This window comes from Calidris pugnax, unplaced genomic scaffold (assembly GCF_001431845.1).
Source record: "Calidris pugnax isolate Ruff unplaced genomic scaffold, ASM143184v1 scaffold27, whole genome shotgun sequence".
Taxonomy (NCBI): Eukaryota; Metazoa; Chordata; class Aves; order Charadriiformes; family Scolopacidae; genus Calidris; species Calidris pugnax.
The window spans coordinates 2,437,137-2,454,093 of record NW_015090893.1 but is presented as its reverse complement, the minus strand read 5'-3'; the positions used below and the strand labels follow the sequence as shown (position 1 = coordinate 2,454,093).

At 40.9% G+C, this 16,957-nt stretch overlaps 1 protein-coding gene across 1 annotated transcript in view; it reads right to left on the bottom strand.

The window, feature by feature from the left end:
- The window catches only part of LOC106891544 (slit homolog 3 protein-like), a 554,801-nt gene that overhangs the window by 47,222 nt on the left and 490,622 nt on the right, over window positions 1-16,957 (bottom strand). The window contains exon 28 of the mRNA XM_014948178.1: window positions 9,834-9,973. Within this exon, the coding sequence (XP_014803664.1) occupies window positions 9,834-9,973 (140 nt within the window). The remainder of the gene's footprint in view (window positions 1-9,833; window positions 9,974-16,957) is intronic.

The following is a 16,957-nucleotide window of genomic DNA, read 5'->3' as shown; positions in this document are numbered from 1 at the left end:
CACATTCACTTTTCACAGGACTCACTGCTTATGAAGAGCTGCCAAGAAACATGCTTAGGCTTTTCTGTAGCCTTCCACACGTCTCAGAACGAAGCCAAAACAACAATAGAGCAATAAAGACGACTTTTACACACAGTTTAATAATCATCTTTCTTTTTTCCGTTCTGTGCTGTCATGAGAGCTATTTATTTCATGCCACATTAGACTTTTAAAACCAGGATCCAAGTTACGCTATTTCTCCTTAATCGGTAAAAGAGAGATTGGATGCAATAATAGTATTTTACTTACTTATCTGTAAGTAAAACTGCAGTTCTGAAAAGACAATCTAGACCACCAATTAGCAACCAATGAGTCAGATTATTATTCTTTTGTTTAATGTGTCAGTTGGGTGATACTTTGTTCTCTCATTCAGAGTATCCATGAAATAATTGATAAAACGACATAGAAAATACTGTCATCCTTAATGTGAGAGAAGCTTTTGTAAGGCCCGGAAGACTAAAAGCAAAAATGCTGTCAAGAATTTCACAATATTACTCGAGAAAAGGAAAGTGCTTACAGTGAAGGAAGGATGAAGAAAGCCTGGCTTTTATCCACAGCGCAAACTTTTACAGGCTGCACAGGGAGAAGTTTTGTATTTGAGTGGTTAAAGAGGATGTTGCAATTTTCTGAACTTTGCCAGGTAAGTCAGAATGGAAGTCTTCTCTTTACTGCTAATAAAGAACACTGTACTGCTTTTCTCACAAGAGATTACTCATTTTATATCTAATCGGAAGAAATGTTTTTTGTATTGTGTTTTCCCCCTCTCTCTTTTCAGTTATTAAAATGAAGTCACTGCCAACTGGAAATTTCTGGAGAACACGGAACCTAAAAATTGTTGGGTGGAACAGACAGAGGATGTTCCTCCGACACTAGTGGGGATGCTGCCCAGAAAATAATTCAGTTTGGAATGCTGCTGAAGTTTGATGAAAAAGATCTGAGGCTCATCTTAGAAAATAAAAAATGATTTTTTCACTGCTAAACTGTTTTAATTGCAATGAAGAAAAGAGAAACTCTGTCAAAATCCTTCCATAGCAAATGCACTCGGCTGCCACATTGGGTACCAAAAACATAAAAGAAATTACCTGGAACACACTGTAGAAGAATTCTCTCTCTGGATTATTAATGAAGTTTGCTCTTGTTTATTGAATACGGCCCACAATACTTAGCAGGCAAAGAACTAAAAGTTACTTTATGCTTTTTATTCTGTGTTAATGCTTTAGAAACTCATATCTGAGTTTTCACATATCAGGTTTTGGCATCTTAAGTGGGAATTTGAAGTTAGACTCTACACTGAAATTCCCAAAGTAGCTTGTTTTTTCAGAATTAAGGAGCAATTATCTCCAATCTTGAGGTTAAACAAAGGGATAACTGATTAAACAACAAGATCAGGGTAGAGAAATAATGTTCCTGTCACTATTTCTGAATATTAAACAAGGAATATGTTCCAGCTCTATTCGCTGCCAAAGTACGAAAAATTATATTCAACATCATAAATGCCACAACAACAGTACATACCCTAAAACATTAACTAAACCAGACAACTTGCAGTGCTCTGACGAGGTGGTAGCCTGCATACAGCCTTATCCCTCAGAACCACTGCGTCTGCAATAGATCCTAATTTTGCTGGATCCCCAGTGTTTTTGAGCAGTATTTCTTCATATGGATGCTTTCCAATGATATGACTTGTCTGGAATCAGTTTAGGTATTCACACAATTAGGGATCAGTTTAGGTATTCACACAATCTAGTGTAGCCCGTCACATCTGAGATGCCATACATTTTCTGAGACATCATCTCAGGGCTGGCATAGAGGACACCGGACACACTGTAGACTCATGCCCATCTGAGTGGAGATGGCCAACGGGGGTTGTGGTCTGTTCATAACACTTTGTCTCTGCCACTCCTGCCTCCTCACACTGCTCTCCTGCTCCAGCCTGGGCTCTCTCCCATGGGATACAGTCCTCCATGAACTTCTCCAATGTGAGTCCTTCCCACAGGCTGCAGTTCTTCAAGAACTGTTCCAGCCTGGGCCCTTTCCATGGGATTCGGTTCTTCAGCAACACAATGAAGGGACACAGTTCCTTCCAGAAAACCTGCTCCTACATGGGCTCTTCTCCATGGGCTGCAGCTCCTGCCAAGAGCCTGCTCCTTGCATGGGCTCTCCATGGGTTGCAGCTTCTTTGCTGTAGACTCATGCCCATCTGAGTGGAGATGGCCAACGGGGGTTGTGGTCTGTTCATAACACTTTGTCTCTGCCACTCCTGCCTCCTCACACTGCTCTCCTGCTCCAGCCTGGGCTCTCTCCCATGGGATACAGTCCTCCATGAACTTCTCCAATGTGAGTCCTTCCCACAGGCTGCAGTTCTTCAAGAACTGTTCCAGCATGGGCCCTTTCCACGGGATACGGTTCTTCAGCAACACAATGAAGGGACACAGTTCCTTCCAGAAAACCTGCTCCTACATGGGCTCTTCTCCATGGGCTGCAGCTCCTGCCAAGAGCCTGCTCCTTGCATGGGCTCTCCATGGGCTGCAGCTTCTTTGAGGGCATATCCACCTGCTCTGGCATGGGGTCCTCCACAGGCTGCACTTTGGATATCTGCTCTGACATGGGGCCCATGCAGGGGGACAACCTCCTTCACTGTGGTCTTCTCCATAATCCACCTGCTCTGGCATGGGGTTCTCCACAGGTTGCACTCTGGATATCTGCTCTGACATGGGGCCCCCTTCATGGGCTGCAGGGAGACAACCTCCTCTACTGTGGTCTTCTCCATGAGCTGCAGGAAAATTTCTGCTCCAGCACCTGGAGTACCTCTTCCCCCTTCTTCTTTGCTGACCTTGAGGTCTGCATAGTTGATTCTCTCGTATGTTTTCATCAGCAGTTGGGGTCAGATTTGGGCAGTGGCAGGTCTGACAGGGAAGTAGCTCCTGATCTCTTCTCACAAAAGCCACCCTACAGTCCCCCTCCTCCCCTGCTACCAAAACCTTGCCATATAAACCCAATAAGGTCTTTGAACCAACAGAGGCTTCTGAAGAATACTTTATATGCAGAAAGATTTACTTATTTCCTACCGGCAGTTCTAACACGGCCATCACTGTGGTGTCAAAGTGCTGAATACACTGACTGTCCACAGGTGGACTTTGTCTCTCCCAGCTTTATTAACTATGCAGTTATGCACCACCTGCCAGTAAGCAGGCAAGTAATGGGCTTGTGGTTAACTTCTAATCCTCTGATGCGTTTCTTCAGAGGTTGGATTTAGTGAACCATGAATCCCATTTGAGGATGACAGTCACTCCACCCATCCTTTAAGACAGTAGTAGCTGAGATTCCATTTTCTTAGGGCTACACCGTGGTCCTGATGAACAAAGAGAAATTCTCCAGTGTATCCAGTTCCCCAAACATGACACATTACATTTTACAAATGGGAATATGACCAGAGGAAATCCTGGAGCTGAGAGCTCCAGCATGACAGGACACCCATACTGAGACTACAGACAGGCTGCAGCACTGTGCTATTTCCTCCTTCAGCCCCAGTACAATGAGATTAGAGAGTCCAATCTGATAGCAATGACATGTGGGTCTCTCTTACTAAAACAGGGCTGGAAATGGGCTTAGGCTCTTGAATAAAGCTAAAAACTTCCAGGTCTTCCAGCACTTCTCATTCATGATCATACAAGTGGGAAATGTGGGTGCCTTTTTATTTTTTGCACAGAAAGCAAACACACTTCACATTTGCCAAGTAACTAAACTGAGAAACTTCCATGTAAGGCAGAACTCCTTCAAATAAAAGGAAGAAAACACACCAAGCTTTGACCACAATTTTCTCTGTTTGTCTCGAGGAAATTATGGCTAAAGCTCCAGAATTTTAAATGAGGCTGATAGTTAAATACTTGTTTAAACCTTCAGTGTTTATTGGGCAGTCCATATCCTTGTGGAACCACAAGGATGAACCACACTACCTAAAACCTTCCTGTTCCTCTATCAAACACGTAGTTAAAAACTTGCGAGGGGCAAATAACAACCTATGGTTCAATGATCCTCCTCAGCTCCATTCAGCTGTCATGGTGCCCACCTCAGGATTGCTGCAAATCAGCCTCACCATGGTCAGTGATGGGAAAGGGTTGGAGAGGTCTAGCGACGAGTGTCAGCCACAAGGCACCACACTACTTCTTTCTTCCAGAGTTGTTTGGCTTGACTTAGTGCTTGGCTTTGGCCAGGAAACGTTACCACAAGCAGATACGCCAGAGAAAGGGACCATAATCACTACCAGTGAATAGTGCTCTGTCTAAAAGTAGCACAACTGCAAAAATCTCAGATACCATCTACCACAGGACACCACAAGGTCCCCTAAGGTAAAATAGATCTTACCCTTCTCTTCCAAACACGATACGCCAGAGAAAGGGACCATAATCACTACCAGTGAATAGTGCTCTGTCTAAAAGTAGCACAACTGCAAAAATCTCAGATACCATCTACCACAGGACACCACAAGGTCCCCTAAGGTAAAATAGATCTTACCCTTCTCTATAAAACCAGAAATAGCTTCTCTTTTTGAGGGAGAGACTTTTTTCTTTTTTTTCTGTGATACAAACTGTTTGCAGCTTTTTCCCAGGGAAACAAACTATTTTAAAACACTTGCTCCCCCCTCTCCCCACCATGGAATGCCATGTATTTTAGAAAAGACCTATTTTCAGTAGTAGAAGCCACTAATTTTTTTTTTGTTTGTTTAGGTTTCAGAACAAAGAGGTGTGGCTATTTGCTGAGGCTTTTTAGGATCCTTAGCAAAAACTGAAATATTTCCTGATTTTTTTGTGTGGAAGCGCTACACATTTCTGATTCTGGTTAAAACAAATAGATGGGAAGAAGCAAAAGTCACAGCAAACAAACAAAACTAAATAAACTAGGAGGAAAAGCATAAAGCCATTCAAAATACCTAGTACATGTTCGATACAGCCCATTTAGTCCTTTATGTTTGGACACCTCTTCAAGGGAGAGCACAGAGGACAGTGAGACTGAGGAGAGGATCTCTTTTTGGAGGTAGGAAGTTCTATATTTGGATCTAGAGCTTTAAGCAAAACAGTGAGGGCTCTCAAGAAGTTCTAGTCTATGACAACAGAGAATAGAAAGAAGGAATGGAAGAGAAAAATTTTATTAATTTTGTCCTACATGTCCTACAAAGCCAGGGAGACAGCAGAAGGTTTATACTGATAGCTGGAGATAGGCCATGTTAAAGACAAAAATTAGAAAAATTCAAAAAGGAAAAGAACCAGGGTGACTGATCTAATTCGTAGCTTCCTCCTTCAGTGTTCCTGTATAGGTTTCTTTTTGAAGAGGAGGAAAACCTACAAGACTGTAAGGAGGAGCTGTAATCCATGGAGGGGTCCCACCATGTTGTAAAGCAGCCCACAGACTGCTGAGGCTCCAGGGCTGGCGGGACTCTGGGTACACCATTATCCTGGAGCAAATACATGTTCAGAATTTAGCTTCAGGATTAAACTACGCAGGTGAGGAGAGGAAAAATAGGATATCAGCTGGCAATAAAAGCAATCAGAACCCTGCTACACAGCATTAGTATTGGTTTGGTTGTGTAAAGATAGGCAACAAACACTGAAAATGTTGATTTTAAGAATGGGGAGGAAACCTGGAAACCTTGCAGATAAGGGCTTGAACCTTTTTTCTGGCGATCAGCTACCTGCCTACCCTCCCTCTCAGTTTTGTCTTCTTTAACTTATTTTTACCTGTTTCATAGAATCCATTTCTATTTGCACGTTGTTTCAAAGCTATTAGATGGAAGGAAGTAGGAAGGAGGTTACTGTGTGAGTGTGGGGTTTTGGTGTGGCTTTTTTTTTTTTAATGTAAGTGAAATGGGGCTGGTGTGTGGGAAATTCCTTCCCTCAGCACTCACTTAACAAATTGGCTATTTTTCATCCACTTGAGTGGAGGAAAAGACTGTCAAAAATTTTTAAAGAAAAACACTGCAAAAAGTTATTAATTGAAGAAAGATCTTTGGACTTCATGATTCCAACCAATGAAAGCACAATTTATGCATCATTATTTGGGATACTGTTTCCTAAAAAGGCTACAACAAGTAAAATGAGACAGACAGAAGATAAAGTAGGAAAATACTAAGGTATGGAAAAAAAACAAACCCTGGATACTACAACTTTGTCAATAGGCAACATTTCCAACACATGCATTTCTAATTTGCATTTCATTTAGGAACACAAGATTTACAATCATGATTTAACCATTAGTCAACTGAACCAAGGGAGATCCTAAATATTTCTTACAGAACACCACACATACACTCTTGGATCTTCTTCCTGCCTGTATTTAGACTTTTCTTTGCATTACAACATACATTTATTTCACACATGCAGTGTTTACTCTAGTATCATTGCAGTCTTACCAGTATTATGGCATCCAAGACCACAAGAGTGATGAGGGACTCAGCCTATCTATGTTGCAGTGCTCCTGGAGCCTGCCTGGCTCCACAGTTGAGAAAAGAAGGAATCTGCAAGAGCTGAGCTGAGCAGCTATAACCACCAGTCTGAATGTTACTCAAAACATCACAAATTATCACTACAGAAACATCTAGTCTGATCTCCAGCATAAGACAGACCACTCTGGAATTAACTTCTGTTTTAACTACAGCATCTCCTGAGAAATCCAGTTTGTACCTAGGATAAACAACTCTTATTCAATTACATTGATAGAAATGTATGGTCTGGATTTGTTCAGCCACAAAGGCCAGCCAATGAACCTTTTAAAGACATTTCTATTCTCCATACAAGTGTTTGTGGATAGAAGAAAAAAGAGGGCAAAAAAATACTTGCTCTGTTTGCCTACTCTTATGAAGCCAAATAATTTTTTTCTTGAGATCTTCAAGAACGTATTCTCAATCCCTTAATGTTTTTCATGTTTCACCTCTAATCTTCTTTCTCTTTTCTCAACTTGCTCCTTGAATTATGAACAACACTAAATATAACATTTGGGCACAACACAAAGAGATATAACCTACATTTTCTGTCCTACTGGATACACCCTGCCTATGGGCATCACTGGTCTTTCAGGCAAAGTATCATATTGAGACCTCACTGTCCCCAGACTACTTTACAGAAAAAGTGTTTCCCTGGGAAGCACCCACCATCATCCATTCTTTGTTTATATAAATATAGGTAAAATCCATACACTTGGCAACTCTGAAGCACACACAGTTTGCTAGGACGTTTACACAGTCAGCCCCTCAGAGGGAGGCAGGTAGCTCAGAGCGCAATTCTGAGCATGGGAACAAGTACTCCTGACTCCTCAGTGACCCACTTTCTCTCAGAAATGTCAGCATTCACTACTCTTAGCATATTCAACACAATATCAAAGTCATCTGCACCTACATTTTTGTTTTTTATAGATACTGCCATAGTAGCTTCAGGGATTGCTTCAGTATAAAAAGGTTTATTTAAAGACAATATACACAGAGATGCCCTGGATGTCACAGGAGACCAGTCAAACTCTTTGGTCCATAGATGCCTCTCTTTTAAGGTCAGACACACAAATCCTCTCAAAGTTCTTCATGATGTGCTTATGTGCTTCCAAGGCATTTCCTCAGCTGCTGTTCATTCAATCAAGCAGCTTCAGATGATGTCCACTTTCCTGTGTTTGGATTCAACTCTTAGAGGACCCTCAAAGCCATGGCTCAGATTTGCTTGGCTTGCACGTAACTTTTGTTTGGCTGATGGCTTCAATTCTTCCAGCCATTTTATGCTGTTCCTTTCTGCTCTGAGAGGGCCAGGTGTACCTCTGAGGGATATTTCAGCCCAGCCAGCTGCACTGCAGAGTCCTTCCAGGTGACTGATCAGGTTTGATGAGATATCCCCCTCCAAAATGGAGGTAAAGCAGGCTAAAGCAATTCTTTTATCACAGTTCACTAAATTCGTCCTAATTTTAAGCAAAGTGAACTATTGTAACCCTTCAGATTTCTAATTTAAGCAACACCCCTATTGTTGCAATCTTTTTCACTTATGATTCATATGATATTTTCCAGAAGTATTTCCTGCTCTTCTTCAAAAATTCGGTTTGTCTCAACTGAATAGTTCTGTAGTCAAAGCTAATGCCTGCACCGTGATAGCAAAGACTTATTGTGTGGTATACACAATTGTGTGCATCCTACATTGCAAGACTGGGAGGTGAGGGGGGCTTGTGTAGGATTTGACAAACTCCTGCCAATAAGGTTAAGGACAACACAGACAATATTCAGATTTAAAAAAAAAAAAAGCTGGAAGTTGATTAATATGATGTCAAAACTGATTCTCAAATATCATATCATATCATCTGAGTTCTCTGGCCCCTATCCAGACTGCCATTTGAGAAGAAATCCCAATCTTGTTCTTTCCTATCTTCATTCTCTGCAAAAACCAAGATAATCTGCAATGTGCCTGCGAAAAGGAAAGCGCATTTGCATATATACTGGGTTCAGTTCCTTACTAGATATGTCTTTTCTTGGCTGGGAAAATATATTTCCTCTTGTAAATGTAAAGACTCCGCCTCCTCGTATAAAGTTCTGTTTGAAACCACCCAAGCACAGTCACATAAATAGCGCACAAGTAAGCACAATGGGCTCAACATCCTCTAAGCAAAACTCTTTACTCTGCTAAGCTGAAGCTTTTCAGTTTTTGGCAGAAAGATCATTTTAGAACTCCAATAAATGTACATTCAAGTCATAAGGCTTTTCTCAGCTAAAGATTTACATGGGCCTCCTTTGTGTCAGCCACAAAAGTATTTTAAGAGTTTGGAAATTCTAGAAGCTTTCCTCCTGCCTTACTCAGCCACTCAAGCTTGATCCTCATTAAATCCCCTGACATGTAATATATTCCAGTGTACAAGAAGCCCTTCATTACTTCTCCATGCTTAGGAGGTAATAAACCCATTTCAAAGGATGGAAGTAGGAACTATTGCAGGTGTTTCCTTACCACTCCACGCTGAGCCAGGAAGGTCGTGCTCACGCAGTTTGAATGAGTCAAGGCTATGCTCCAGTAATGACTTGAGAAAAAGCATTTTTAGATTCCAGTAAGGAGGGTTTCTGCTCTTGCAGCAGGCTTAGGAAGGAATTTATCTGAAATGCAGGAAGGGCGCTGGAGATATTAATTCCACATCTAACTCAGTTACCAGCTTCTGTCACCACGGACTTAGCAGGTGACTGCACATCTGCCGAGGCGGGCTAACTGCCACGGATCCACTCTGAAGACAACAACGGAGCCTGCAGTATCTTACACAGCCTTTGCCTCTCCACTTGTGAAATGGAGATAATGAACTTCAACAGCACATTGTCAGGCTCATTTTATTTAATAAATGTGGACCTCTGAGGTCTCAGGTGAAAGCCATGCCCCAAAAGCTATTTTCCTACCATAATTTAAACAGGAACTATTTTTATTTTCCAAGATTCAGAACAGATGTATATCAGACTCAGCTCAGTACTGGGAATATTTCTGAAATACATTTACAGAATGTGCGTGCAGAAGTACAAATTTCTCTGACACCTTAAAATTTTTTAAGTGTTTTTTACAATGAAGCATCAGTATTTTGACTCAGAAAAATGGCCGTGTTTGTGAGCACGTGTACTGCAGTACTGGTAGAACTAACACCTTTCCAGTAAGACACCCAGGTTGCTTTAAAATGGGACCAGATTCTTGGTTAATTATACACTCATGGACAAAATAAACGTGCATTTGGAGCCTCCCCTTCAGGCACTGAAGGGACTTCTCATGGATCCCTGTTCTTCTTTGTTTGTGGCCCTTTCTTACCTGTGTAATTAGGAGGGCAGAGACAGACATAGTTGTTGATCCCATCCACACATGTCGAGTTATTCTCGCAGTCGTTATCTTCGCAGTCGTCTGGGTTTATTTCACACCTCTCCCCCTCATACCCAAGGACACAAGAACAGCTTTGGAGAAAGAAAAAAATGAATACAAGTTAGCATGGATCTGAAGGGGCAGGAGGTTTGAGGTATAAAACTGAAATAAAAACATATAAAAGTGAGTTGCTGGAGCCAAGTTCACTGCTGTTGGGAAGTACAGAGCACTTTAACCCTATGTGTTGGGTGAGGGATGCAGTCTGATGGTTCATGGGGTCATGTAATTATTTACATGAGACGTAAAAGCACCAGCAGGAGACAGCCTCTGTTGTGCTTCCCTTTGCTTGCTTTGTGGATAACCCTAGCCCTGAATTGAAGTAAGCAACTCCAGGGCAGAAGAGTAAACACTCATCGCAATATTCAAATCCTTAGCTTCTCTGCTAAGGATTTTGTGAGTATGTGGACACTTGCCTACTGAGGACTGCACAATGATATGGTGACTTGGCAGCTTGTAGATAGCTCACTGTCTTTAAAGAACAACGGCTTGAATTGAGTTTATAGACATGAACATTTTCTTCTCATTACCACTTTGTCACTTGTCCAAACAAGAAATGTTTGGAAATGACTGCTTTTACAAGTGCAGTAAGGTTCCAGTACTTCTACAGCTCCTCCAGCATCTATTTGTAGAAGAGCTGATGATGTCTAGATAATTCAACGAAAACACAAACAAACAATGGCAGAGCTAGGAATTGTTCCGTGAGGATGTGGACACTATTGAAGAATAATTGCACTAAATATTTTTTCTCACAAGACTGTGATATATGGTCCCTAGAGGGAGTGAAAGAAACTCAGTAGCTGAAGAATGACTTCAATTTTTTTTTTTTTTCAATCTCAGTTTCCTCTCTGGATCTAGAAGTTATGGCTGCTAAGAGAACCTTTATATTTTAAACTAGCTGTAAGTGATGAAGATGTGGACGCCACAGTTTCCTAAAAGAGAGTCTAAAAACATGTGTTAAGTACTCCAGTCATTTCAGTGGCTTCTAAGAAGCCAGCAATGATATTTGGAGTTGTCAGTATTGCCGTTCACTAGTCACAGAAAGCGTGTGTGTGGAAGGGAAGTTGTGTTTTCTCAAATTCCAGTCCAAGCTACACATTCACTCAGCTGTTCATTTCCTTTCCCATGCAAGTGCTGGTGGCAGAAAAAGGAACTGAACAACTGTAAAGCTCTACTGATTGATGAGGACGAAAACCAGAGAGCACCAGAGCAGTCACACTAATTGCCATCCACTGCTTTCTGAAACCAAGAGAATTTCCAATACAGAGGTAGCTGCAGGCTACTTTTTTTCAGCTCAGATGGACAAAGTGGACATGGGGTGGTTTTCCTCCTGTATATAGTCTCATGGGGTTGAGACAGAGAATGCCTTGAAGAAATAAGAGATCTTCAGAACCTGTGAAGAAAACTGCAGCACTTTTAGGCCAGTTGCTCTCAGCATGACATCTGCTTCTCCAGCTCTTGTGTGCCACAGACTGAGCAGAGTGCAGAGACTCTCAAGGGAGGGATGGTGCAGAGCTTTGTATCCACCTTCAGTAGGTCCTAGGTTGGACCCTGAGGATAAGGTTACATTCTTAATGACATGGGCAACCTCAGAAACTAAGGAAATAGCAAAGAGGAAGGAAAAGGGGTAGGGAATGTGTCTTGAGCTATGACAACAGTATGATCTTCTAGGTGGGTACAGAACAGGCATCTAGATCACATACTAACAGTCATCTTCACTCAGTTCTGCAGGGACCATTCCCAGGTCATGAGAGTTAGAAAACCTTCACCATGAATAACCAAAACCAAACTGCTCAAATAAATCCAATTTAGGACACAATAAATCAATAAGAAATAGTTTCTTTTCCTGTCTCAAGCTCATTATTGCTAATAAAATATGTCCTCTTGCTGACCCTGCAATGATCCAGGGGATCACAGGAGGCAGATAAGAAAGAAGAGCTGGGACACGATCTTTTGTGGCAATGCAAGTGTCAGGGAGGGGGTTAAAGACATCTAATTAAATACAGTGGCACATTCATCATGTCTCCCTTTTTGATTACAAAACCCCATTTTCAGGGGCTTATAACTCAGCCATAAAAATATGTTCCAGGCTGCAACTTGGCATCCAAGGTCTCAGTTTAGGAGCACAATTTTTTCTCTCCATTTAAAGAAAAGCAACAAGAGTGGCTTTGTGCTGGTTATTTTTATGTGAAAATAACACCATTTTCCTTCCACAAAAGGATTGGGACAGCTTGGATGTATGCAATTAAAAATGACATTATTAAATACTATCACAGTAATGGTTCAACTCAGTAGAGTTACCATTAGTAACAATACATATGGGATTGTTAACATACAATTGCTTAGTATTAGGACACATTCCATACTGAAGGAAATGTCAGCATAATTGATGACATTTGGCTACTGGTCTCTATGTATTATAGGGAGTCTTTACATTATTGCTTACGTATGATTCTTTATTTTGATTTGCATTCAAATGTGCTAAATACGAGGACCGAAATTAAATGATAAAACATACAACTTGGGACCCGGATTGAACCATTTGTTGAAAGAGTTGCAGTTTGGGACTGTTTGTATGTATTTTCCCAGAAAAAGCTTAGAAGAAAAATGAAGTTTGCAGAGTGACTGGAAGGTCATCAAACTTGGGTTCCAGCTGACCGAGAGAGAAAATTAATTCCAGAGACAACGATGAAAACTTTGTACTGACTAAATAGCGAAGCAGTGGGAGATAGTATTTCATCTGGACCTCAGAAACAATGGAGCCATGCAGGCAAGAGTTATTTTCTATGACGCCGTGATTGCACAAAGGTCGAAATTCCCTATTCCTCCAGTTTAGGGATTTTCTGTTAGTGTTGTGCTTTCCTAAAAATAAAGATCCAAATAAATCCCCAAATCATCACTGTCCTCATAAAGGTGCAAGGGAACATAGAACTTAATGACAGCATTTTGGGGGTAAACGTTTGGAGCCGAAATATACTGGTCATTTTATAAGTTTATTACATTCAAATTATTTTCCCCAAAATTCTAATGAAAGAGTTTAGCATCTGCTTATTAACATAGGCAAACATGCAGTGTATCACATTTCAAAAAAATCAGCTTTTACATTGAGATAGTAATTCTTTCAGGTTTTTGGTAAAGGAGGTTTTTACAGCTACATCCCAATGGAGTAGCCTGTAAGTCTGGAAGTGCAACGTTTTCCCTTGAACTAGGCAGAATTAACACTAGGGAGTTAATGAGTTCCAGGATTTTACATTTATGAGGGAACTTAAAGTTTGTTGAAAATGCTAAAGAAAATGCTCTGGAAAACAGTGGGTTTTTTTAATGGAAAAAAAGTTAAAATAACCCAGGGACTTTGTTTCCCAACACCATAGGTTATCAAAGATCAGCTGGGTGCCCATGGCTAACTGCAGCAGGGCTGACAGCTCTGCCTCCTTTGTCAAAGTCTCACTTACAGACATGCTAAATGACCAGGACGTGTCTGATTGACCATTTTATTCTATCAGTCTCAATAAGCGCATTTGCGGCAACGTTTTGTCAAAGAAGACATAGATTAGATTAGAATGAGCCATTCAAAGGGAGGAAGAATTTAATGTTTCTAATCCCCTGGGCCGCACAACGCCACTTAACTATTCTTCAATACAAAAGTCATCCCTACCTGAAAAAAGAGAATGTGAAAATTACTCAGAATTGAAAAAAGGGCAAGAATAAAAGATGCCAAGGAGGACTGAAGAACTCCAGCTGAACCTTTGCCCTTCAGCTGCCCCACCAGGACTTGCTATTACAACAAATCTGAGCGGCTCAGTCCCCCGCTGCTGCGAGCCGTTGTGGGCACCAGGCACAGCGGGCGAGTCAAGCTGGAATCTCAGTCATAACTATGAATTTCCTGCCTTTGCCTGGGGAACATCACCACCTTAGCATTATTTAAAAGGTAATTTTCTTGTCTAAGGCTACAGAAACTTGAGAGTTAAACTGCTTGGCATTTCATAGGGAGAGAGCTTTGGCTTAAGTTTCCTTTTTACAAGAGTAAAGATTTGACAAGTTTGGCAGCAGAGCTTGTGTATGAATATATTTCCCTAGGGAAGAGAATATACAGAAGATATAATTTCTTTTACAGGCCACACAACAGAAAAATCCAAGGAGGCCTCTCATGAAAATGTTTTTGACATCCACTTCCTCACAGCATATAATCTAAGGCAACGTTTTCCATCTTGATGAATACAATTTATATGCACGTAACTCTGACTGCTGCCATCCACTGGAGAGGAGATTTCCCATCAAGAAAACCCAGGCCAACCAAATTAAATTTCTAAATGTTTCTTTATCTTCCTCTTCACTGGCTGTTCCATCCCCACCCCACATTTCTCCGAGACATGCTAAAGCCCCACGCTCCGGTTCTCCAGAGTAGCTGAGGCCATGGACTGACTGAATTAAAAACATGGAGAGAAAATAGAGCAATTCATAAGCTGAACATTCAATTTTATGAAGCAAGATTTTGATGAGATATGGTTTTATGTGTCTTTTATTAGACCAACTGAAACTATATAAATAACTATAAAGCAGAAATCTTCCCTAAAAAGCCTCATATGTTGTCAAGCAACAAAACCACCCCTGCAGTTTTGTAAAGGATCTCAAAAACTATGTTCATTTGGAACTGAAGCAAAGCCTCTGAAATTGTAAAATTCTTCATGAGAAAAATTCAGCAGTAGCTTTTATTTCTGGTCATTTAAAACTTTTTACTTTCTACCATAGAACAAAAGCGAAATGCTAAAGAAAAATCTGATCCAAAATATAAATCGAAGCCTTTCATTCCAGTATTATGGATATTATAAAATGTTTTACTGGCACATTTTTAACATCAGCTACATTTTTAAAAAATAAGTACTGAGTGACAGAAAACAGACATTCTAATATGGTACAATTTTGCTCTGGCACAAGCTGGAAAAAGCTGTATAAGAGGGTGACCAGAAGGGAATGCAAACCAAAGACCACCTGACAGTGTCCCTACATCCCCATCAACCTGCCCTCTTCCACTGTAATATCATCAACATCCTTCTCTGTCCAGCATGTGCTGGGTTTCTTTCTCTAAGAGGAGAATTCTTGAGGGTAGGCAGGCACAGAGACAGACAGAAGCTTTGGGGCGTTTCTTCCACTTTCTGCTTCCCCACTCATCCCAGCCACAGGGCAAAATGGAAGTTCTTCGGAGCCTCATTACCAATGAAATGAGGGATCTAAGGAGTCAAAAAGAAGCCACAACGCTTTGCTGGAAATACAAAAGGCATCCTATCATTAGTTGGGGAACAGGAGTGGGGTACTAACCTCCCACTGCACCTAAAATCCTGTCACTCACCCAAAACTTTCACCTGGAAAGAAAAAAATACTATTTTCTGACACGAGATGACATGGGTTTGCTGACTTGGCTAACGAACAGTTAACCTCAGTTGGAAGAGTCTTAATCACAGCTGAAACCAAACTGGAATCACACTGAAAAAATGTTCTAGTTTGACTCCCTGCTTACACCATTTATAAACCTCGCAATTCAGTGTCTCCCTCCAGCTGTCACCAACAGCAAGCTATATATAGGAGAAGACAAAGCAGCAGCCTCAGTAACGTATAAAAGCTTTTAGAAGTGAGGTTTTTGTATCTGCAATTGAAACAACAGCTTGCTGCACTTTTGTACATATTTTGTGCAAGCAATAGCATAAATACCAAGGACCAAATCTATAATAATTTCAGCAATTCTTTTCTAAAAAAATATTTCTATCAACTTCAATGACAACTAGTGACTAAAGCCTCAAACCTGTATTTTCTTAGCTGTAAAGTAGCACCTGTAGCAGCACAAATCTCCCAGTCACCTCATGGAAATTTCTGGACTTCTCTTGGAGTATTTCCACCTATGCTACATCTTCCTTATGTGGGAAAACTGAAATCCATAACGTTCAGCTGTAAAGGTTATTCTCTTGCAGGCTCAATGCTCAAGGTGTGGCAATTTCTCCATGTTTTTTAATTGTTTCTTTAAAGCCTGTTTGTCTGCGAGATTCTGCAGTATGAAAACATCTTGCATCTGGTTGTCAAGCAACAGACGCTTACTTTACAAATACATAAAAGGGTATATGTGAGTTTGAAATGCCCCAAGGAAAATTACTATACAGATAACACAATGCAGATCAGGGAGACCACTCAAAATAGCTCTTAAGAGTATATTCCAGTATGAGAAAGTTAAGGCAGCCGCTTTCAGAGGAAACAATCTGTCACCAATGAAACCAGATTAATTTTTTTGTTGGGCAAATACAAGCATCACATGCAGCAGCTTTTATAAGTAGCCATTATAGTTCATTAATGCAAAGTAGAAACACATTTAATTTTATCATCTCATTTTAAATGAACTTGGTGTTACTACCTGAATCCATCTTTATTTGCCTCGGTGAGGTGGCAGGTCCCTCCATTCTGACATGGATTTTGAATGCAAGAATTAATGGGCACACTGCAGTCTCGACCCTGTTAGGGAAAAATCAAAAGCAACAAGGTTAGTAAGACTCATGTCATCTGAATCCATGCCTCCTGCTCCATCACCCTCCATGTGGCACCATTTAGAGGAGGTCTGTGGTCTTCAGACCCATCGCATCACTTAATGTTCTTTATTGATGGTCAGCTATACTCATTACTTAAAAGAGAATTTGGCAGGGATGTTCTGATCGATGGAACTGCTGGGTATCTTGGAATCATTTCAGTTTCAGGATTTTAGTTAACTCTTTCTTTTGACTGTTTTAAGGAAACAGCTGGTTCCATCATTACTCTAACATGCTTTAATCTCTAATGCTAGTTACAAGGAAAAGAATTAATCCAGACCAAAGGTAAGCAGAAGGCCACACACAGTCAGCATGAGACCACATGGAGTCAGCACTCATTTGACCGCATTTACCAAGTGCTCAGTTAAACCCTGCAACAGCACACCATACCCATTAATGCCCCAAACCTAAGGGGGGAAATAATCCATTTGTATTGTGGGAGCTGAGTTTAAA